Source organism: Triturus cristatus, chromosome 8, assembly GCF_964204655.1.
Source record: "Triturus cristatus chromosome 8, aTriCri1.1, whole genome shotgun sequence".
In the NCBI taxonomy this organism is placed as follows: Eukaryota; Metazoa; Chordata; class Amphibia; order Caudata; family Salamandridae; genus Triturus; species Triturus cristatus.
This window is the reverse complement of record NC_140591.1, coordinates 933,627,877-933,653,702: the sequence shown is the minus strand read 5'-3', so window position 1 is coordinate 933,653,702 and position 25,826 is coordinate 933,627,877. Positions and strand designations below refer to the sequence as shown.

The 25,826-nt window shown below is 41.1% G+C and overlaps 1 protein-coding gene across 14 annotated transcripts in view; it reads right to left on the bottom strand.

Moving 5' to 3' along the window:
• The window catches only part of DMD (dystrophin), a 7,596,173-nt gene that overhangs the window by 1,202,409 nt on the left and 6,367,938 nt on the right, over nucleotides 1-25,826 (bottom strand). For all 14 annotated transcript variants that reach the window (XM_085622447.1, XM_085622454.1, XM_085622449.1 and 11 more), the window contains one exon: nucleotides 10,601-10,747. In XM_085622447.1, the coding sequence (XP_085478573.1) occupies nucleotides 10,601-10,747 (147 nt within the window). The remainder of the gene's footprint in view (nucleotides 1-10,600; nucleotides 10,748-25,826) is intronic.

Below are 25,826 nucleotides of genomic sequence, written 5' to 3'. Positions count from 1 at the left end.
TTTGAGCTCTAATGCGTTGCCAGTGGTAACACAGAGCGGCCCACCTCAACCAATGAGCACAACTGGCACTAAACTGGCCATTGAAGGGGATGTAAATGCAGCTGGAAAAATATTTTGAATCTTTTTACACAAGTGTGTAAAAGAGGCCGAGGCCCTACGTGAGAGTTTGGAAGTACCATCTTTACCGTAACTCTACCCTCCCTACACAACTATTCACCCATCCTCTATGGATTGCAAGAGGAAGCAAGGAATTGGGGTGTTTGTAGTAAGACATGCAGGAATGGTCAGACCAGCAAGTTGCAGTTGAGCCCAGTCACTGGCTTTTAAATATCCCGGCCTTTAGCTAACTTAACAAATCATTTTTTTTTAGATCCAAATTTGTAAGGTGGGGGTCTTTCAAACACAAATACATTTTAACACGTGCGTTAAAAAGACAGAAGAAACAGAAAAATATATGTAATAAATGCCATTCTTTTTTTTAACCCTAAAACGATTATTTCCAAAGATCTCCAATCTCTGTCACAATCTTGACAGTTAAAGTAAGGTATAAATCCCTAGGCAATATGATTCAAATATCTGTAATCAATTGGTATACATATGCCCTACTAGTGCATTTTAGTTCTCAGATAAATTGGAGTGCAACACTATATAAATTCAACTAACACTTACTAAATTTAAAAACATTCATTTAATGACATATTAAAAAACATTTCATATACAACTATTGGACAGGGGGCCCTTGTTATTTTATTTGAACAATCTTGACAGTTGTCAGTCCTGGGTTCTGCATTTTGTATGCAGCAGCTTGTCTGATGCAAATCTTATTGGAAATGTAAAACTATTAGTTCCACGTTGCAATACTATATTATACAAAATATTGTCTGGGAGTGTCAAATACAATGTTTGGCCAATTTGCTGCAGTGGTTCCATTTCAAGAAATAGCTGCATTGTTTTGTTACATTAACCTTAAGCAAGTAATCAAAGCTGTTCAGAGTTAATAATCAAACGCATAGCATCACTGGACCGAGTCAGGCATCTGCTCGGCGCCACGCTGTGCTCCCACACTTCTCATCAATTGCTCATGTTGGGACCTCTTTTTTTTACTATTCTGCACCCTAAGGCAATTTTCCAAAGGAATTCACACCAGATGAGCAGAGGTTCTTGAATTTTGTGAGTGACTGAAATGAATATTATGCATCATAATGTTATGTTTAACTGAGCAGGTGCGATTCTTTAAGCATGTAAAGGTGTATACAGGGATAACTAAACTGTTAAGGAAACCATTTAAAGGTAATGTACCAAGAAACTATTTTAATAGCAGGATGAAATATATACAATAAAAGCAATCTACTCTTCATGGGCACTGAAAGGACCATAAAAATAGATTTTCTGTGCATTAGAAACATGACGTTATTTTCAAAGAAAAGGCATACACGATTTCATCCCGGCCTTAAAGTTATTTTCAAAATAAAAGTCGATTCTATTCTAGAATACAAAAATCTGCAACACCGTGTGACTGTTAGAGAAACAATCACGGTTTTTTTGTGAGGACTGCTCACTGCAACCAGGGCCACGGCAATTATGCGGCATTGAAGTACCAAATTATGATTCAGGGTTTTAGCTATATTGTTTTGGCATTTTAAAGAGGTAGGCCAAAGAGGATATCTTCAAACATTTCTCCAACAGCAGACAGTTTGATGGTATGAGCTTGAATGTCTTGAAAAAAGGAGGAATGGCATCTTATTTCTTATTCCATAGAAACCTCTAGTTAAATCCTGAGTCTGTCTCAGAAAGAGAGTCGCAGAGGACGAGAGACGGATGAGGGCAATCCCCACCCTGAATACCCTATGATAAAGATGAATGAAAAAGACCACACGCCTCCTGATTCCAGTACATGGACCAATGCTTTATAGGAGGACTGTTAATTGTTAAAAAATCCAATAAAGATGCCTGGCATTTGTACCCCTGAGGAACCGTCTGTTTGTTTTTATTGTGAGCTTTAACCCCTTGGCTGCGGCAGGAATTCCGCCGCAGCGCTGGGGGGGGTTTGGGGGCAGCGCGTTGGGGCTGTGCTCATGACGGAGCCACTCCGTCATGAGTCACGGTTGAGCTGTGCTCATGACGGAGTGGTTCCGTCATGACTCCGCCCACGGCGCTAATCGCCCGCACAGGCGGGGAATTAGCGCTGTGTGGGAGGAGCGGCCACCAACGGCCGCGGCATGACAGAACCACTCCGTCATGAGCACACGGCACCCGTGGCTCATGACGGAGTGGTTCCGTCATGAGCGGGGAAGGGGTTAAGCAGGTGTCTTGAAGTGCTTAGTGCTTTATGTAAAGATATACATGATTGGCATAATTGATGTTAATCTCTGATTATCACTGCTCCCCAATTGGCAAGCCTGCCAGGATGCTTGTCGTAGAGACTGGAGTCTTGCCACCTGCCAAGCTCTTGAGATAGGCAACTATCGGTAGAGAGGCAACTACATTTGCAACTGTCTATAGACGCAATTTCCATTCGCTCCCTTATTTGTGAATGGCAATGTAGCTATGTCCCTTACAGCAGTGTGCTTCATGTCAGTCTTTGTAACGGTCTCCCAGGGAGCACAACCCACTGCACATCGGATGATAAATCTCTGAGCTACAAGTGAATGTCGACTCAGAGCAGATGAAAATCAGTCGGGGCTCGTGGTCACCAACGTTCTGCAGTTGTATGTCCAGATTCACGACAGTCCTAAGCAGAAAACCAATATTAATATTAAAGTTCGCAGGACTGAAATTTGCATAAGTCTCCATGATGATGTTAAAATTATTTTGTTCTTACTATGGTAACATTGAAGAAAATGTCCTTTTTTTCTATATGGGAAGAAGAAAAATGTGTAGGTTGCCCATCCATGACAGTGGGAGGCAGAGGCGCAACTAGAGACAAAAACCTTTCAGGGGGGGGGGGTAATTCTTCCAGCAATAGGAAGAGTGAAGATGAAAGGGTGAAAAGGCAAAAAAGCCTTGGTAACACATTAATGGCCTTTTGCCAAGACCTGTGAAGTACTCGGTGTGGCTGCGACAGGCTAGAAAACTGTGTGCCCAGGAAACTATCTCAGCCCGGGCTGACACATACGATGTGAGGGGGGACTGAAGCCCTTTGAGCCCTATGGGCATTACGCGCCAGGAGGAAGATCGAGTGGCACCCCATGCACAAAAGACAACGGACAGAAGGAGCAAGAAGAAAACACTTCAGCGACTCATTGGCATTCGCTATATTTGTGTTCCCACCTTCCACCCAAAGAGACTCCAGAACAGAGGGCTCTTGCATAGATGGGTGCACCTGGAGTTTGACAATAAAGTAACTGTAGCATTTCTGAATGGTCTGGGTTAAATGTTTGTGGAATATAGTAACTTGGATACGGTCTGAGCAATGGCTTCCTTCAGTGGTTTAATGACTGCGTTCAATGCATCAATGTTGCTGATGATGGAAATTTATATTTAGGTGGATGCACAAGAAATTATTTCATCAGCAAAAATATTTATCATTGCATATTAATTATGAACGTTACAAGAGAAAGCAATAGTTTCAAATAACTAGCTTTAGTCATGGATCTGTCCCACAGGAATCACTTGCCATGATCACCATTTTTTGGATAGTCTGTAGTCCAGCGGCAATTAAGTGGCACATATATAGCTTACCATTTTTATGAAGTTAAAAAACAGTACGCATGCCCATGCACTCTCAAATCCCAAAATGAATGTATTTATATATCAAATATATTTGTATTTATAGCAACACAGCTGTATTATCTATTGTCATTCTGAATTCACACAATCCATCAATAAGCATATTGCATAATATTTAAGAGTCGAGAAAAATATGCTATTTCTTTCTATAATATTCATATTTCAGACTAACGAGCCCCCTTGCATACTGCTGGTGCCTACTTTAAATAAGCACTAATTGCAAAGTCCCTCTCCCTATTGGAGCAGCACTAAAGATTCATAGATTCCGTCATCCCAGAGCAAATAGACATCAGGCCCCAATTGTAAGGACTTCTCTTCAAAGGCTCAGGTGACAAAATGAGCTGAGTCAGTTGAACGTTTTCAAAACCTTCAGAGACCTTCTAACTACATCAAAAGAGGGGCACGCCAGAATGACTGAATGCAATCCTGGTGTGCCATATCTTACGCCGCTTGCAGGTCTACTCCAGTATAGAAAGTACCAGCAAGTTTAAGCTTGATACTGCACAGTGGATCCCTTTTGATTGTTTGTAACTACAAAAAACTTTGCTCCACCCCAAGCATTGACTGCGCAGGGGTTGTTGTAGCACGCCCTATGTTGAAGCATGCCACTATTACGGTTCCCATAGAGGGTGACAACATTTTTAAGTCTTACCTCCTCGTCCCCTTTGGTGTGTGTGTGTTAGGTTCATTGTTAGGGAGGACGGTTGAGAAGTTGTAGCACTCGCCCCTTTTTTTGTGTGTACAGAAAGAGTATCCGTTCATTTTAAATTTCAATGGTGGGTCAGGTTTAGCACATTTTTAAAGATTTCAATTATATTTTAAGGCAACAATCCATGTCCAATTTCTGTAATTTCCATATATTTCATGCATATACAACATCTAGTAATGAAATTGGTTCCAGATTTCTTGAAATATCCCGTGGCAGATTGTATAAAATTAATATTCTGACAAACAAAGGCCATGTAATAGCACTGTTCATGTCACTTTCAAGCACACAGTGATACATACTTAGCCTTCTTGAAATAAGGGTACAACCTTCCAGAAGCCACACCAATTCTTTTTTACAGTAGCACATTGCACCAGAAGGAAAAAGCCAGAGTATTAAAACTGTAGGTGGAAAGTTGGAATATTAATCTATGTGTTGCCTGGCTGAGATCGGATTACATAAAGAAGAGATGGGATAATGACATGGGTTTATGAGAGTTGACAACACACTCTACATTTTGTTTTTAAATTAATCATATGTTAAAAAAATGATATTTAACATTTGATGCACAGGGAGTTACACAATTACTTTTAGTGAAGTAGTAAAGCAAGGATTAGAATCCTTCTCTCCAGGTGGCAGGGTCATCAACTTCACCATAATACCTCAAGACCTACCACAAGAGAGGACTATTTGCTTGCTCAGGAATACTCATTAACCCTGGTTGATCTTCACAGAGTAAATGCAACTGAGCACATGTAGTACTTCTCAATGTGATGTAAATGTGATGTAAGCGCTCAAGCAGGGGAGGACATTAGTTTGCACAGCCTTTCTTTTCCACACATTTTTGAAGAGTTGATCTGTCCTGATGGAGGCAAACAATAACGACTTGGGGGGAGGGGGGCTGATTAACAAAAGCATTTATTGGTAAGGTAAGTAGTTCTACAGGAGTACTATTTTACAGGTTCTTATTCTGAGGTCATTTTTGTGAAATTATCTCAAAATGTCTAACCCCTATAAGTAAAAGTGCACAGTCCTTTTTACTTGGACCAATTGTATTTGAATATTCACCAAATATTTCCATTTTAGATGTTCTGGGGCCAGTTTACAAACTCATGTTACAGCATATAAAAGAATACTACTTTACATACTTCAAAATGCCTTATAGACACCGAAGGCATTCAATTAAAAGAAGACATGAGAGGATGTGGCCTAACGGCTAGAGCGGTCAACCACAAGTCTGGGGAGCCGGGTTCGAGTCTCGGCAGGGACCCTCAACATACTGTGATTCTTGGCATATCACTTAATCTCCCAGAGTTTGCGCTATATAAAAAAAGCAACATCATAGGCTATGCAACAAGCGAGCATACAAAGACCGACAGGTATCCTTTACAATAAAAGTACATTTTTGGATGGATGTGGCAAGTGAAACATTTATAGTAGTGTCTGAAGTGGATAACTCTGAGAATACAGAGCATCAGAAACATTTGAGAAGTGGAGAAGTGTGGCTCAATGATTAGAGCGGCAGACCCTGATGCAGAGATCTAGCCCGGGACCAGGGTTCAATTCCCTGCATCGGCAGGTCTTGGGCTAAAAAATTTCATGGACCTGATAATTCTCGCCTTGGTGCCATTCCAATCATAGAGTCCCACTCTGCAACTCTGGGCAATAGCTTGCTTAATCTCCACAACGGCTCCCACAACGCTAAGGATGCCTGGCCTCCACCTTGGGGGTGCCCAGGAGTGGACGCCTCACAGGGAAAGCCAGGATGGGTTCCACAGCGGTATTCGTACAAGCGCCTTGAGACCCTTGCGGGTGAGTAGTGCGCTATACAAGTATCAATTTACAATTTTTTTCAATTTACAAACATTTGACTAGTTATTCCCTGGGAATCTAAGACTGCATATTAGCAAGCTTGATCTCTGTCTGGAAATGGTGTCCTCCATAAATATGAGACATGCTTAGAAATTACAATCGATTCTGTTTTTTTCCAAACATGCACTTACAAAAAGAACAAACGCATGCATCATATACTTCATCTCCTTATGACCAGGTAGATGTGATCTATGTAAACAAGAAGTTAAAAGGTGCATGATATGGATTGGCAGGATTATGAGTAGATTACACTACTGAGTGCTGGTATCCCTTTGTACCGTACTGCTAGTGTGATTTATCTACCAGAATACGAATATTCAATCACACATACCATAGCATGGGCGGCTGAGACGCACATTATAGCACCTAATGACTTTCTGCTCTATGATCCGTGGGTTTCCAGTAATTGCAAGAGTAAGCGCTGTCAGCTATAATCATTCAACACCACTTGGCATCTATATAGTTGGATGGACATGGCCTGGAGTGTGGCAATCTGACCATGATGGATTCATTCATTGTTAAATTGGCAGTGAAATATTTTTAAAGACAGGGAAGCTAATCATGTAACAACTAAGGGCCAGATGTACAAACAATAGTAATAGCGATTACCAAATAGCGATTATTTGCAAATCGCTATTTGGTGATCCCTATTCCTAATGTACAAAGGGGTTATTTGGCCCCCTAGCCCTTAAATTACAATTCTTAGTGGGTTGCAAATAGACCTACCTCATGAATGTTAATGAGGTAGGTCGCAATTTGTGACCCACTGCGATTCGCTGTCATCACAGGAATGGTGGCTTGCCTGGGACAGCAAACCAACATGTCTGTGATTGCTTTTAATTAAACCAGTCATTTTTTAAGTGCAGCCGATTTTCCGTAAGTAAAACGGGATGCATTTAAAAGGAAAAAAGCAAAATTTTTAAGTTTCAGTTTTTAAGAGTACGCAGTAGTCCCATGGACCACGGCCTGCTCTTAAAAATATTTTTTCAACCATTCTCAAATGGGAACACGTCTCTTGGGGACCCCTTCACGTTTGCGAATGGGTTACCATCAACTTTGAGTTGGTGGTAAAGTTTAAATGTTTTGTGACATTTATACATACCAATGCGAATCGGTATTTGGAAGGGAAGCCCTAAATACGCCTCTTCCATATACTGATTCACAAACCCAAATTGCAATTCGGTAACAGGTTATGAAATCGCAATTACAGCTTTGTACATTTGGAAATGCCTTTTGCGTCCGCAAACGGTCCAATTCTGCAACCACAAAAAGGCTTTGTACATCTAGCCCTAAATGCTTTGCTCCATGAAGCTCTTCGGTTTCTTAGTGTATATCTTTGTGTGTCTTTAGATATCATTTAATGTGTTTTTCTTTAGATATTCATGTTTACCATGCTCGTTACTCAAATGAGACCTTAAATACCTGATGGTCAGATGTTCTGGCCAGTAATTTTGCACCAGCATAAATCTGACACCACAACGTGCAGTTTCAGTCTGGGGCAAAAGCACCACACCATGCCGTGTTCCAAAAGTCAAAAGAATGATAACCTGTGGTATCAGGGTTTATGCACTGGATTACTACAGAGATTCTCTCTTTCTGACATCTTATCCACATCCAAACTTCATTGAGGTTAAGTCCCATTTTGGCATGCCCTGTCACCACCTGATTTACCACAGTGCCTCTGGGTCCATGAGATTCTGCCTCTTTTGTATTCTGTAATCTGTAGCCGCGACCGACAAGAAAGGCGGTTGGTGGTGGCTATGTCTTGTCATATCAGTTGCTCTGAGGCAGAGTAGCAACTGAGCACACCACACAAACACGGCGAAGGTTGCTACAGCCTCCCTCAAATAAATCGGCCATCTTGATTAGTGGAAGGACACATTACAGAAAAAGGGCAGTATGCGTTTTCCCTGCACATCAAGATGGTCCTTGCTGACTTCTCTATTTAAGGGAAAAGTCAAAGTTTCCTCTTTTGTGCTCCTTTAGGTACCTGCAATAAAGAGACAGTGCCTGGCAACAGTGCATGCTGATGGGTCATATCCAGCCACATAGTTTGTACAGGGCCTTTTCCTTTCTGTTCAATGTTGATATATCCCTTCGTTTTCCCGCTATTAGCCTTAACATTTTCTGGTCACCTTGCCCTGTTTTTTTCCCTTTTATATTACGGAATCTTCTAGAAGCTCTGCTGATCTGGAACTGTCCTCTGGTTGCAAGCACACACCCAAACCTAGAGGAGTGAGTGACATACTATTAGTTAATTGCTACTATATTATACATATATCAAGTCTCTAACATTCTTCACTCTACTTCTTTCCTTTCACCCATTATTGCTATCACTACCTTTTTTTCCACGCTGACCTTCCCCAATTTTGCTTCCCTGTTTACCCCATGTCCTTCACCCTACTGCTGTATATACCTATGCGGTTCTAGGAGCTTGACTATCTTGGGAGGCTTTGCACTGGCAGCGGTGTTAACCTCAGTATAGACTTACAAAGATTCTCGGTACAGATATTATCGGTGAAATCTGCACAGGGAAAGATCTTGTAGGAGGGCCTGAGTGTGGATGGCATTCAAGAGAGAAAAAATGTCATTATTGTTATTACTTATCTAAAATGTTATTCTTCGACCTAATTTACAGCCAGTGGAATTCACTCTTCTATGCATGTCTCTGAGACAATTTCACTTTGTGATTACATAGTTTCAGGGAAGGAATACCAGAAAGGGCAGATGGCTGCACGACAGACTTTGATGCAACTTCTAGAACTTCACAGGACTCAGATCAAATGATATTGAGGATTTAACTGATTTTGGATTCCCAAGAGCTTGAAGGCTGACCGAGCCAATCTTAGGCAATAAAAAACAAAGATAAAGTTGAATATTGTAGAATGGATTAAGTAGTTCGTATATAACCCATTCAGTAGATCAATATGCTAGATCTGGACAAAAAACCTGGAAATTACAATTTGTGTGCCGTGTGGCTCTTTCCTGCAACAACAGAAGCTGAATCTAAACCTGCAAATGTGTTGCAACTCTATTTGATGTCAAAATACATTGAATATTGCCTCATCAAAGGTCACTTTGAGAAAATCTGCACTGTGGACATATCAGTAGCAGCTACATGGTAGTCCCCCGATTATGGTGGCTTTTATCCATTCTGCAAACAAATACTGCAAATTTGCTGCCCAGCCTGATCACTGGCAACACAGTAGAAATCTTTGTGCTCCCTGAAAGAGCGGTGGTTCAACTCTCTGCCCTTTCAACGTGTGCACATATCTTGGTGCACAGGAAGGTGGATGACATGCTTCATCTCACTTGGAGGACTCAAGGTAGTTCCTAATTGGTGGGTGAGAAGTCTACTGAGCCAGAATCAGACTGTGATCCAGCCCTCTGTGTGGTGCCTTGCTGTTAACCAGGGATCACTCACTTCTGCCTGAGAGAGAAGTACGCCCCCTTCTACAGGGAGCAATTTGTAGGGGCACCCCATTTGAAAGCCGTCTCTTTTTTCAACACCCTCCATGCCCAATCATAAAGTATCCACTCAGAGTGAGTTGCACAGAACATAGATCACCTTCTGGTGGGTGTTTATTTTCCTCCTCCTTTGGGTGCATACCTAACCCAAATGTTTTCCAGCATGGCAATATTAGCGAGGCCAAGAACACATGCTCTCCTTTGTATGGTAAATGAACCATGCAAGTCTTGTTATTCCTCATTCAGAATGATGTGTGTGCACTGAAAGAGCCGGCGCAGGTTACAGATAACTGGAACAGTCACAGACCTCCTTTCTCTAGTACAACAAATTTACAGGGCAAACAGCAGAAATTGCTGGTTGGAGAAGGGCATCAATTCTTGTAACGAGGCCACAGAACTCTCTGCAACATCAAAGCTCAAAACTCCGATCAAAGCTCAACACTTGCGCCTGCTTTTGGTGAGAAAGTGAAAAGTAGATTTATTGGCATATACTTTGTTTGATAATTGAATTATTTTTCAAAACATACCCTTTGTCGACATGGAAAGAAGATTGAATTCTCTCTTGCATTAGTGACCGCCTTGTTATCTAGACTTGGCTAGAGTTTAAAACCGTTGATTTGGGGGTTATATTTAATAGAGTGAAAACAAAAAGCATTGTCATACTCCTCTTCCCATCCCACTCTATGATGATACATTTAAAGCAACATGATGAAAGAAGCAGATTAGTGTACATTGCCAGATACATTTTCTGTGTTAGTGTTGGAAATCGCTAGGGAGACTTTGCGCTTTCAATAAAGAGCACTGCATTCACACAAACAAATTTACCTGCAGAAGATTCCACCTGGTGTTCAGGTCTTCCAGGCAATTCAGATTGTATGGAGAAAGCTGGATGTCAGAGGTTGTGAACTGGTGAGCAAGATCATTGACATGGTCTACATTCTCTTTTATAGGTGCAATTTCAGCTCGGAAAGCCTAAGTGGAGGAATGAAATAAAACATGTATGTGAAAATGGCTCCTCTCCCATGTGCTCATGCTTAGCCATTTAACTTCATCTGGAATGGTTGAGAGGTGATCACCAAATGCAAAAAGGGGCTCGCACGCATACCAAGTACATTTGTTAGTCACTGTTTACTACCTTCTTGACCTCTAAAGGACCTTATAATCAAATATGGAAGACAAAATGCCTCTACATATGGGCAAAAATGGAAATGATTTCTGCTGAGTGAGATATGTTACTTTTTTCCTACTGGGATTGAGTGGTGGCAGCCATGTTGGGTGTGAAACCTCAATGTTGTTGCAGATGTCAGGGGCTTTGACTTTTTCTCTTGTTCAAAAACAAATATGAGGAACAATGTTGCAAAAAAACAGTGCACATTTTATGATTTCAGTATGTGAAGATGTGTGCCCGACTGCAAACGTATCTTGAATGATTCTTAACTCATTCAAAGTGTATCTCCCCTCTTTGGGTTTTAAACCTCCATTCCATGTTTCAATGTTATGCTTCTCCCAGTTTAGGCACGTATTTGTGAACTGGGGACAGCTCCTATTATTTTAAAATAGCACACTGTCATTTGTGGGTGCCGGAGGGCACAACGGTGGACTTTTCTCACAACTCTACATCAGAATTACAATATGTATTTGTCTACTTTCTCTTCTGTTTCTGTTTACAGCTCCCTCACCACTTCTCCCATATCCAACCCGTCTCTCAAACTCTGTTCTCCTAAGTTGCCATACTCTCCTTAGCACTTCATATTACTTGCCCTGGCTTCCACTCCTGTATTTCATCCCTAGCCTTTGCCACATCCAAAACTGAAGATATCAACGATATTTCCATTGGAACTAATTTGACCTCACGTCCTAACCTTCATATATGTTCAGTCGCTTCCACAGACCCCACCATCCCGCCAAAGATCTACGCTTGAATCCTAAGGGTGATTACCTCCTTCACCTCACTGTTTCTCGATGTTAGATATGTGCTTGCTTTCTCCTCTATACCTGTTTGATTTGCCTCACTGCTTGATCCATACCTTTAAGTGCACATCTTTTCTTTAAATCAATTCATAACCTACCACCATCTGCATACAACCCATCAAGCAAACATTGTGAACGTGTCCGAACGAACACATAAACTTTAACACATCTGCACAACATGTCACATTTTACCCCGTTATCTCAGAAAGGTTTCAGAGAGATGGAAATACATTTAGAACCAGAAAGAAAGGTAAAGAGACACCACCATCATGCAACAATTGATGGAAAAGACATTTTACAATGGATAGATAGACACAAAGATGAGGCATTGAAGGCCAGAGAGGGCAATACCATTTTGTTCTCTGCAAAAACAAAACGCAACAGAACGACCACAGAAATAAACAATGCCCATCCTTGGAACATAAAAATAGACTGCACTGCATGGTGCAACTGAAATAGAAAGTGGCTACACTGAGGAGGACCTCTAAATACAGACAATGCGTGCACCTACAAGAGATACAACTATATGGGTTGAACACAAGTCTAGCGAAGAACAGTTGATGCTAACAAAATGAGGAAAAAGGTGAGGTCTCTGTTCTCACATGAAAGGGTAATAACAGGTATAGCAGGGGCGAAGCTATCAAAAGTGAAGCAGGGAGGAGCTCAAGGAACTCCCTGGAACTCAATTATGGCTTTCTTTTGCTACCAAACTGTGGCTAGGGTGATTCAATATTCCATTTTGTATGATGGTTGCTGGCACACTTGCCATGTCACTGAGGTCTGATGTGTGTTCGTGCCTATAAGAGATTTAGGGCCACATGTACGACTGGCAGGTTTTGCGACTCGCAAATTGTGATTTTTAGTGACTCATAACTTACGAGTAACAATGATGTACAACAGTGTCTCAGACACTGTTTGCAATTCCCAAATGGGTCGCAAGAGACCTGCCTCATTAATATTCATGAGGCAGGTTGCAAATTGCGACCCATTGGGAATGGCTGACACTCAGCAGACCACCATGTCTGTGAATGCTTTTTAAATAAAGCAGGTTTTTTTTAAAAATGCAGTGGGTGTTCCTTAGGGATGCACTTCCATTTTTTTATCACTACCATTCACAAAGGGAAATGGGTACCCTGGCAACCCCTTCCCGTTTGTGACTGACTTTCACCTTCTTGAAGTAGGTGGTAAACTGTGATTGCTTAGCGACCACATTCTGGTTGAAAATCAATTATACATCCAACTGCGACTCGCTATTAGGAAGGGGTCTTGGCATGGCCCTTCCGAACAGCGATTCGTAATCCTATTTTGTGAGTCAGTAATAGGTTACCGATTTGCAAAATTGGGTTTGGACATAGAAAAATGCATTTTACCAATCACAAATGACCCGGTAGGGCATTTGAAACTGGTAAAATGCATCATGCATCTGGCCCTCAGTGTATGAGTCTAAGAGACAATAATGGCAGCTTCCAGCAAAACATGTGAAAAGCAAAGGGAATCCTAAAACATGGGTGTGACTAGAAGACCGTGCAAATAAAACAGAGGACCGTGGCATGAAATATAGCATCATCAATACTGAAAGGAAGATGGACAGGGCGTTTAATGAGTGCTTGGCTGATGAGGAAACCTGCATTCGCAGGGGCTTGAAATTTGTAGAAATATTGGATCTCGTTGTTCAGGTCAAACAACACTAGCGTTTTACAAATACAGCTAAGGGGGTTATTTCGATGTCGGGTGGAATTCCTCCTGCCCGACACCCAGTCGGTTGTCCCGACTGGAATATTATAATACTAATGAACACAGTTTTGTCTCATTCCACTTTTCTCAATGGGAGCTCGTGTTATGGCCGTAAACCAGCCGTAACAAAAGCTCCCATTAAGAAAAGGGAGGTGCAGTTCATTCCTGCACCCCGTGGCAGGCACCTCATTGTGCCTGCCACAAGGTGCAGGGATCAACAGTGGGCACCATAGGTGCCCCCTCTGCCCCCAACCGAAGGCCGTGCACCAAAGGGAGCCCTGCCGGGGGACCCAAAACATGCTTTCCATGTCGGACAAGCCGTCATCGAAACCATGTCGAAAACCGTGATCGGAATCTCCTGAGATTACTTTCCGGCTTTCAACTGGCGGAAGGGCTTTCCGAGCCTATTGAAAGCCAGCCAGAATAACCGGCAGGTTTACTTTCCGACCACATCCAACATAATGGGGGGGGCGGAAAGTAAACCGATCGTGCCAATACGATGTGTCACTATAGGGTCCAACCGGAAGTCGGAGCCTTTAGTGGCCGTATCGTAATCGGCCCCTTAGTGTTAAGAAACGTTTTTGTGTCATTTTCGTTAGGAAACCTTCTGTGTGAGTCAACATTGATGCTTTTATATTAAAATTTACTTTTCACTTGGGAGATGGGTGCATGAGTGGGTGGCTCCCTATTCTTCATCTTTTTCTCTGGCATCTGTTAAGGCCCTCCTTTTCCATGACATCCTTTCCACTCGTTTATTACTTTCTCGAACTTATAATTCACTGTATGCACATTCAATTCGATTTTTTCGTTAAGCATTGCGATCACATCTTCTCCGTCACTCATAAACACAGTTTGGCAACTTAAACTTTTTTTTCTGTTTTACTGTTACCGAATTATGCTGTCTGTTATGTGACAATGGCAACACAATGAAACATTTGATTACATTTATGCTGTGAATATTTTAATTTCACTATTATCACAGCTGACTTTGCACCTAGCATAGTCAAATACATCTACAAGATTCTGAGCTGTGAACAAGCACATCAATGTTTTCTTTGATGCCCTATTTATGAATATTGTATTTCATGCATCACTTTAACACTTGGCAGTAGTTTATTGCAATGCTGTTGGCATCCTGATGTGGAACCACACAGGAAAGTGAGATTATAAGAACGTCATCACAGCCTATCCTTCTCAGGCAACAAGGGGGCTAGTCACATATGGATGCTACCGAGGGGCTGATTTATCAACACTTGTGCAACTACAAAGTTGTGAAAAGTGATGGAAAGTGGCACAACATTTTGATAAAGCATATACTTTCTAGAACAAAAACATTTTTGCACTGGAAAGCAGCCCTTAAAGGAATGCGCATAGCACTTTGATCTGCTTTGAACTATTTTACGTCAAGGAACATTCTATGGATGGTATATGGGCATTCCCATGCTATATCACCTATGGTATTTGATACAAAGCTCTATACACTAAAATTATTAGACAGGCCTTCGCACCAAAAAATAAAAGCCCTATTCTGGCAGGTGCCTAGGGAGGAAAGCTTTTAATTTCTCCTAACCTTTCACACATTGGATGCATGCATACATCTCACATCCAATGTGTGAAAAGTTTTAAAGTTTATTGATGCTTACAATTTTGCATCGAAGGGTACCCTATCATTACTGAATCTTTGCTAGTCAGCATGCATACACATTTGCATCATGGTTCACAGTTGTGTGTGTGTTGCGCTAGGCAACCTGTTTGTGTGCCAGTGCTGTAGAAGAGAGCAGAAGTGCCATACTTGAGTTGATCTGGTTCTGTGCTGCTCTTTCCCTCTACCGCGAATCAGTGCCGCAACTTTGGTTGCTGCATTTCAATGTACTATTTACAGGGGAGACATCAGTTACATCGCGGTCTTCACACTGCGATACGTTTACAACGCAGGCATTACAACGCAAGTCGTTACAACGACTTGCGCTGGATGGCGCTATACACTAAGGAATAGTAGGATTTACGATTCCAACACCTTCCCTACTATTACGTAGGCTTGAGTTGGAATAGTAAATCATACTATTCCTTAGTCCAGCGCCCTCCAGCGCAAGTCACTGTAACGACTTGCATTGTAATGCCTGCGTTGTAATCGTATCGCGTTGTGAAAACCGCGATGTAACGTCACATATTCTATTTATGGGTAAATGAGACCCCGAGGGTCAGGCACGCTACACCTTTTTCAACAGATCCAGTGAAACTGCATTGCAAGAAAGTTCTTCTTTGGGGCACTTTTATCTTGTATTTCGTGTTGCACTGTACTCTTGGCTGTGGGACACTAGTATTTGTTGCCATTTTTCCCCATGGCTACAAATGATATTGTATTTTGTGAGGCACATTCTAAAACATATTCTTGGAAAGTTTCCCACTCCAGGTGAGAAAAGTAAATTTTCATATACTTCATATATATATATATTCACTGAAAAAACCATAGGTTTCAGACATGTTATAGTTAGCGGAAATTTTACTGATAAAAAACCAATGAAATTCCCCCGTTATAGTTAGTGCAGGCAACTATAACTCACGCGACCGCAATCCTCTGCTGATGCTAATACTGTATTTAGACACTTATTTGCCCATGTCTTCTTCCATAAATTTTTAGCTATACATATATTAGAAATATTTTTTTTTCATAAAGACACATATGTCATCAGCAGAAGATTGCGGTCGCGTGAGTTATAGTTGCCTGCACTAACTATAACGGGGGAATTTCATTGTTTTTTTATCAGTAAAATTTCCGCTAACTATAACATGTCTGAAACCTATGGTTTTTTCAGTGAATTTGCAAGGTTTTTTAAATGCTAATTCCTAACTATAACGTGTGTGAAACCTATGGTTTTTTCAGTGAATTTGTACGGTTTTTTAAATGCTAAGTTACTTTACGCCATTCGTGGCGTGCACGCCCACTTAACGCAGTTCGTTCCGTGCGCGCACGGTGAGCACGCGGTGCGCCTCGCGCACCGCGCGCCCACTTTACGAAGTTAGTGCCATACACGCAAGGTGGGCACGCAGTGCGCTACGCGCACCGCGTGCCCACGTTACACACCGTGCGCACATGGAGGACATATTATGCGCTTCCTTGTGATAGGTAATCTGTTAAATTTAATCTGTAAGTGATGACAATAATATGCCATGCACAGAGAGTGTTTTTTTTTTTTATTAAAATTTTTAGCGTAAGCGCACCGTACGCGTACGGTAAGCGTAATTGGCGAAATTTTCGAAAAATAAAAATTTACCGTTTTTGGCCTTTGAGGACTCAACTAACATGGCTATGTGCATGGGCGCTGTCTAAACAGCCCCTTTATATGTTTTTTGCCTTTATTTACAGCCCCCCCCTCAGAGTGCGAGAGAGAAAATGGCGGCCGCCGCTTCCTGGTTTCGACCGATTCGAATGTTTACTTAGATGTAACAGCCAATCAGAATCGCGCTCGCGCACGCCACCGTACGCGTACGGTAAGCTTACGGTAAGCGTACCGTAAGCTGGCTCAGATATATATATTGATTTAAAGGCTATTTTCTCAGAATCTACTGAACAGATTTACACCAAACCTACAAAAGGCACTTCCTTGACCTGAGGACTACCTCTCTGCCAAATTTCTAGTAATTCTGTTCAGCCGTTCGGGCTGTAGCCTTGTCTAAAGGTCCTATGGAAAAATGCATGGGAAAAACGCGTTTTGGGACCCCCCTTTTATCTCAGCCCCCGCTTGACGAATCCCCCCGAGACTTTCAGGGTAGGAGCGGAGCGTAGCGCCCCACCTATTTTGAGAAATTCGCGAGGATTCGTCGACCGGCGCCAAAGTTATTCAAAATAGAATGTTGCGGATTTCCTATGGAAAAGGGGTCCTAACTATAACTACCTACTGGCGACCGCCAGTAGGTAATATATATATATATATATATATATATATATATATATACATACCGAGAATAAATATGTTTTACCAAGCTATCATCCCAGTTTCAAAAATTTGTATGGTAATTTCTGCTGCTCCAAATGTTACGTAAAAATCCATATGTATTACATACATATTTCATTTAGACTGCTGTGCATGCATGCACAGAATTGAACACAAAGAAGCCTTCGTGCTGAGCCTCCTTGCTGGTGAGTAATGGAAATGTTCTAGTTTTGGGACATCACATCATGCACTGCGCACTAATTGTGTTGCGTTGTGACCCAAATACATTCTGAATTTCAATTCATCATATGGGTCTCCACGTTAAACAAATGAAAACCGTGGAGGCTTTAAAAGGAGTGCCTGACTTTTAGTGTTAAAATAATTAGGTCATTTCTGTAGTTAACATTAATATGTCAACAAAATGGTCTCTCTGCAACGCTCACCGCCTCAAATTAGGCACTGGATAAAACGGCCATTGTATAAGGCAAAGCATTCAAATATACCGAATAACTTTTGTTTCCAAAGGAAAGGCAACTCTTTATTTTGGTCACTCAAGAATCTTACATCAACACTGAGGGTCTGATTGACAAAGGACCTCCGCACTTGTGGGGGAGTCTACACACCAGGGGCAGAGTCTCCGGAATGAGAATTCCCATTGTAGACATTCTACCCTGAGTGCGGTGCCTCCCCCGCCACTGCAGGGCTCCACCATGAGTGCAGAGGCCCTCTGTGAATTAGGCCCTGAGAGGGCTTGCCATATGGGAAGCCTGTTCTGTGAATACCGCAATTTTGCCACATTCAGGATTCAGAAGACTCATGTAACCCTGCTTAAAAAGGGTCAATGACCACCAGCTAAAGGATTATGGTCATTGCAAATAAAAATGTCAAACTGCCCAGAAACTGTGTTGCTGTCAACCTCTCAGGCAGGTTGGTGAGACAGACCACCTTCGGAAAGGCTTTGGTCTGGTCTGCATCCACAGCAGGAGTCAGTCCGTGTCCTCAACATCCTCTTCAACTCCTTCTTCCACCAGTGATGTATTGGGCCATAGAGTCGCAGACTGGTAGGCTTCATCTCAGACAAGTGACACACGTCTTTCACTGCCTTTGAAAGTTCAGGTCCACCAGTCGATGAGGAGATTTGGGTCATATATGTCACACAGCACAGATATGGAAACAATTCTAACCAAAGGCATAGAGCATTTCAGGTGGGCAAAAGTGAAATTTCTCTGTGTGGCATTGGATGAATCAAGGTTCAAGTAGGTGGAGATTATAGAATGAGTGGGACAAGACAGTAGCAAGGCAAGAGGCAGGAGCAGGCTACAATATCTTCATGTTGAAGCCCAGCCATGCAAACTGTCTGTACTCTGCATCATGTTCCACAGCCCGCATCACCCTCTATATTTGGTCTGACCAAGTGGAGGAAGTCACATGCAGTATAGTCCTGAGTGAGTTAATCAATGACACACATGAGGGCTTATCACTCATGACTCACCACTCAAACATAGCAACAGCACAGTTTGCATGTTCAATTAATCTCATGCAGTCCACGTGACAGGTCATGCCCAGGTCGTAATGAACCCCACCCCCCGGCAGAGTGACTTTTTTAATTGGGTTTGGGCATAGGCAGTTGTACAGGAAGGACTCGGCACTTTTAACTTTTCTATTTGGCCCTGACTGCCACCAGTGGTATGACATGAAAAGTCACAGTGAGAAAAATGAAGTGCCACTGGAGTACACCAGCAACAACAGACACAAAGTAAGAACTGGGAGGTTGTGTAATTTTCACCCGACTCTGTGTTGCAGTCCTTCTAAGGTGAATTGAGGGGATATTACATTCAAACCGTGGAAGAACTCACCCCATCCACATGTACAAACCTATACCTATGCATAATTTACCCCTTCAAATCCCACCAGGCTTTACTTGGAGAAAAATGCAGGACAAACAACCATGTCAGTTAAAACGTTTGCACATTACTTAATCCTGGATTTTGCACTCGAAATGGGATTACATCCCTGGTTGTGATCATGGCTGAAGTGCACAACATTAAACAAGGGTCCTTGGCATATTATGCCATATCAATGGTAATCTTTTCAATGACACAGTAGGAATAGTAAATGTGCAATCTCACTAAAGGACAAGTCAGGGATGTTAGATTTTTTAAGCTATTTTAGCAGAGTACCTTACTAGGTGGGTTGTATGCAATAATGGGTATTGTGCAATTTGTACTGAAGGATAACCAGGATTTCATTAGGAAGCTTGTGTGCAATAATGGAATAATGGGAACTGTGCAATGTCTACTGAAGGATAATGACAGCAGAGATCTTATTAGGCGGGCTTGAGTGCAATAATGGGCGGTGTGCAATTGCTGTTATAGATTTTGATCTGCTAATTTGGATTTATATTTGGCAAGAATCATATTAGGAAGTGAGCAATTTCGATTGAAGGTTTTATGAGAGCAATCTATTAGGGTGGGCTGTGTGCAATTAGGGGAACTGTGCAATTTTTACTGAGGGATAACCAGTGCAAGGGAAAGATCTGAACTATCTGAATTTGTCACATAAAGAAAAAGTGTAAATAATTATTTTAAGATTATGTAAGGAAGGAGATTTTTAAGGTTCTTAGGTGAGGAGGAGTGGTGGGCTTGGGGGATGCTTATCCTTTCTGTAATTATTTTAATTAATCAAAGAGTTTAATAAATACATTCCAAATTCGATGACACAGGCCAAAGTGGTATAGTGCATTGTAATATGATCCAATAAAAATATTTACTCTGTGATGAGTGGTGTACCAGCTCAAACTGGTACTATCTCTAATTTCATTGTGAGCCTGAGAGGAGGAGGAGATAATGACATGATAGTTCTTAAATTTCACATACGGTAGCATATGATGCTTTCACAAGTGATTTATTCACCGTGAAGCCAAAGCACAGCAGGAGAAATATTATTATTATTAAGTGCCTAATGGTTTCTTTCTCAGACAGCAATGCCAAGTCCTTTACCCACTCTCCATCAAAGCGTTATTGATTCGATTTTCATACTTTGACCATCTTTTTTGTTGTTGCTATGATTGGAGCATGTGCTATCCACAGCCACTGACCCAATTAAAATGTATTCTCTATACAACTAAATTAAGCCAAAGTAGGTATGTTCTTGAACTTATCAACCAGAAACATATTCATACGTGTACTCATCTCAAGTACTCACACATTCTTGACAAACCCAAAACATGTTTGAACGCATCCAAGTAGGATCTTATATCACTACCAATGACCAGAATCGGACAGACCTAATTTAGCAATTATTAGTGCAGTATAAAATCAACATTGTAAGTGTAGCTTTAATAATATTTCACCTTATTTACCCTACTAGGCCTATTTTACTCTCGATTTACTCCATTTAATACTAAAATTAGTATCACCAATCACCTTTATGAGTTACAGCCCGGCACTTGTGTTTACCCAGAGTTGGAAGCAAGATACTATGTAAGAATCCATACAAAAAGGAGACCTCAGGATACCCCTCTTTGGGATCATTGCATGATTTGTCTGAACAAAAGCGGTCATAGTTTTTTAAATTGCCATTGCTCTATAATTTGCCTAATCTATATTTTGGATTCCGATATTTAAAAAAAATACAATTGACTTACTGATAAACTATCAGCAGTGACCGAAAGTGAAAGTATTTTAACAATTCAAATAATTTAGTTATAATACATGGGATTCTGTAATCCCTGTGTAAATGACAGTCACTAATTTCTTTACAATCGGTGATGCACAAAGTCGCTTCTGATGTAACAGTGCTTGCTGCCAGAAGCTTGTAAAAGGCAGGTCAGGTCACAGAGCGCATTTAAAGCAGCTGATTAAAGCAACAAATGGAACATTGATTTTTTTCTTCTGCTCTATTTTAGTAGCTTACAATGACAAGCACAGAGAATATGTTTATTTTTTGCACTTATTATACAGAGAAAAGCTAGAATCTTTCTTCCAAGCTACTGGAGTTTAAAAAAACTGACTTGCATTGAACTGTTTCTAATATCTGTTGACAACAAATATGTAACAGGTTTTTGATTTGTTTAATTTTTCACTAGAGGTTTTACTTTTATTCTTTATGTTTGCAAACATGCTCCCCCTTTCATATGAAAGAGCAGTGCACCAAGGTTTTAAGTAGTTTGTGGGAAAGGTGATGGTATGACCATGTATTATTTGGAATAAAGTTCCCTTGGCATACATGATAAGGATATTACAAATCTCTGGCGTACATGATAAGAATATTACAAATCTCTGCATAGTTTCATAACCTTATAAAAGAACTCGGCCTTCAGCCTCGTTCCTGTATATACTTTTGGAACTCCTTGGTGACTTACAATATCCTTGTCATGTACAGCAGGGGATACTTTATCCCTTAAATAATGTGAGAGAGACACTAATCTCGTCATAAAAGCTTGTCAATATTTATTTTAATAAAGGTGTAGTCTAACAACAGAACAAGCAACACATAGCTCCCTTTCCCAACCTGCGTTGAAGTAAACAGTATAAGCAGGGCTGGGAACACCACATTGAGCATGGGGGCCAAATAAATGGGCTCACACCAGTCCAGTCTCCACCTACCTCTACCCGAGAACTGTACTGTATCCAATAAAACAGCAGCATAGAGTAGGCTGAGCAGTAATGCAGAAAGACTGCAACATAAATTTACGCAGCAGCTTTCTTTCAAGTTTATGTTTCTTAAGATATACAGTTTGTTCTTATTTTACGCATGGTAGGAGGACTTATTTGTTTAAGGGATGAGACAAAAGTGATGTCTTGAAAAGTATGATACCTTGTAATCAGTCCAGACATATCTTCCAATGTCCTTTGTAATCTGGGAGTATAAGTGTGGGATTTTCCATTACTGTTTTGGAACTACAAAATCTAGAATGCAAAGTATGGTTCTTTAAATGTTCAAGACAGTTAAAATTGTCACACTTGGCATAAAACATTTTGCCAACTATAAGCATGATGCATTAAAAGGAACCAAATACCCCGAAGCGTATGCTAAATAATATTTTACAAGTCACCTCCGAGTACAGTGACCTCATAAAGGCACTCGACCTCGGCCTTGTGTCCCTATATAGTCACAACAGTCCTCGGTGAATTGCGACATCCTTTTAGCTGTAGGATTATTTCACTACTTCTCAACTTAAATGGGATGCCGAAAGAGTAAAAGCTGCTTGACAATTTTTCATTTTTAACTCAAAATACCTTTGCTCTCTGCTTCATTTCTTGTTAATGCTTGAGGAGAGTACAGCAATCGGAAAATGGCAGGAAATTGTCCTTGAAATGACACGCCTCGTAATAGTAGGTTCAACTCCCTGAGAAGACTTTAAAGTTTGTGCCAAAGACTCTGGCCACATTCCAGGTGGATTAGCTTAATTTTGGCTCCACCTCTATATGTTTGGCTAGGCCACATATATTCAATTTTTGGCCTTATATATTCATGTGATACAATGTTAACAATTGAGAGATGGTGGACTGAAAATATAGAGAAGTGTATTGATTGTGTGTTTTTGATCTGTGTTTGCATATTTACGTTTTCCTTTGCAGGAGTACTTGTATTGAGGATATTAATCTTCTAAAGGCTTAGATTGTATGCTGATGTGCTACAATGCACCCTTGTGCAGTGCATTTACCAGTATTTAGTGGAAAATGAAGCCTATATTGTTTGGTGAATAATGTTTAAAGATTTCATATTGAATTATAGTTCTCATGTATAACTACATGAATATTCCACTTTGTAAACTTATAAGGTTTCACAAGGGTGACCCTATAATTTTAGAGAACTTGAGGTAGTATGCAGTGTTTCGAAAACAATGGTTCATTAGGATTTAAATCTCTGTTATAAACACAGAGGACCTCGCTTCTCGTAGTAGAAGACCGAGAGTGTGTCTTACTTTATACAATATCAAGGCATAAAATCTAGTCAGGTTTATTTTGCAATTAGTTTATTCATTGCATATTTGTGGTTTCACATTACATTTAATCTTATAAAAGATCCAGTGCTCATGCTTGTGGTGAAGAATATTGCAGTTGGGAGGGAGGGCATAAAAACAAAGTGCATCACAATTAAAAAGACATATGACCGACATCGGCCGCATCCATATTAGGCCTAGGAGGTAAATTTCGTTCCGTTTGTGGAATCTGTGATATTTTGACTTTTTCGCATTCCGCGGAGAGCGCAAAAATGTCAAAACGTTCGCAACCTGCCGCGAAACTGATGTCTTTTTCTTGTTCACGTTTTAAAAATGCATTCTCGCGCGCGCGATCGCGACTTACCGGGTCCCTGCGTTCGCCGACAAGTTTTCCTATCCGTTCGCGCGCGCCACAAGATGTTGGATTGTTGGTAGCCGGTCGCGCTATCCTGCGAGAGTTTGCGATCGTGAACACGTCATTGCGATCGCGAACAGGAAATAAGCATCGCGAGCAAGATGGCCGCGCCCATTAGCGACCACATGGGCATATATATAGATATATTTCCCCGCGAGCATGCAAAAACACATCGCGAACGGGAAAAGCAATCTCTGCATCTTCACGAAAGTTTTGCATGCTCGCCGAGATTTTGTGCAATTTCGCGATAATTTGCAAAAGTCAATTTCGCAAATTCCGCCCACACTTAATCCATATAGTGGGCAGTAGAATCAAGTATTCCGACTACATCTAGCATAGTGGTAGATCATAACCATCTGAGTGACAGGGGTGTCCAGCCATGCAGTACTTCGCCTGATATATATTAGGTCATGACAATTGAAAATCCACACAAATAAAATCAATTGAACCTAAATCTTACCATGTTTTAGAGGAGAGAGCATATGCACTTTAGCACTGGTTTGCCGTGGTAAAGTGCCCAGAGTCCTAAAGCCAACAAAAAGAAGGTCAGAATATTGGCAGAGGAAGGCAAAAAAGTTCAGGGATAACCCTGCAAAAAGGGTCAGGTCTAACACATGGAAAACCTTAAAAAGTGCAATTGGAAAGAAACGTTTGGAAAGATCACAAGCAAGCATTATTTCTGGCAAAAAGTGTTAGAATCTAGTTTGGTGAACGAAAGAAAGGATTGCTCATGACACCCTCCAGAAAAAACAACAGAATTTGGTTTCAAAGCTCCCACTTATGTTTATAGGGAACCCCCATGTATGGCTATAATGTCGATGATGAAACTTTGTCTTTTTGAGGATATTTATCAGAAATATAATTTCTGACTCATTCTTGTTGATGTAAAAGACTGATTCTCATATTGAAAATGTGCTGCTGTTGGAAATTTCATGCAAACTGTTTCTTGAAATGGACTCCCCTCATCCCTCCATGATCCAATTTGATTCCACCTGGAGTCAACATAAATACAGATGGAGACACAAAAGTAAAACGAATTGCAGTGGCAACCACATTGCATTCCTCATTATGCAATGAATCCTGTCTCATTGTTGGCAAGTTTACCTTGATATTTAGGTGATAATGCTAATAGAATGAGGGTCTAACTTCAATGCTTACGCCATCTTTGAAAACAGCAAAATGTGCTGATATGATATAATGCCATATACCTTACACACCAAAATATTGACATATCCAACAATAGCCAATAGCCACAGGATTAAAAATAAACCTTGGGTACCCGAGTAGTGCGATACTTGGTGTAATTCTCTTCAACACCACATCAGGGTACTGAGCGCCATGTAAATTTAATCACGGTACAATACAGTGCAATACGCTGGGACAAATGTGATATTAATGCTCGGCCAATTTACACATTGCCAAAAAGGAACAGATTATCAAAATAGAAAGTGAAACAATTTCTTCCACAAAGCGACTTCATAACTCTTGTCCAAGCCCTCATACTTTGTATCTTAATGTAACACCCTGCTCCTTGGCCTCCCAGACTCCAGATCAGCACCCTTTAAGGGCTTTTTACATGCAGCAGAACGTCTCCGCCACAGCCTGAATAAATATGATCACATCATACTCCTTCTGGATGGAACTGCATTGGTTCCCCTTGCCAGCCCTCACCATCTTCAAAAGCAGCTGAATCATTTGTAAAGCCTTCATGATCAGCACCCCGCTTATCTTCCAGAAAAGCTCACCATATCTGGCAGATCTGGGCACACGTGCAGCAAAGACATCATCAGACTGCAGACTAAGATGTGGGAAAAAGAAAAGAAAAACAAGACAGCAGGCCGTTTCCATCTATGCAGCTAGGATCATGAACAAGATCCCAGTATCCATCAGTACCGCCCTAACCTGTTCCAAATTAGGAAAGAGTTGAAAACACACTTCTTTAAAGAATGCTACTTTACAACATAGCTACCTGTCTTATGACTTGTTGACTTTACGGTGATATTTTACCCTGTACAGAGGTCTGTGGCCTTTTGGCTAGGTTTGTGCCAT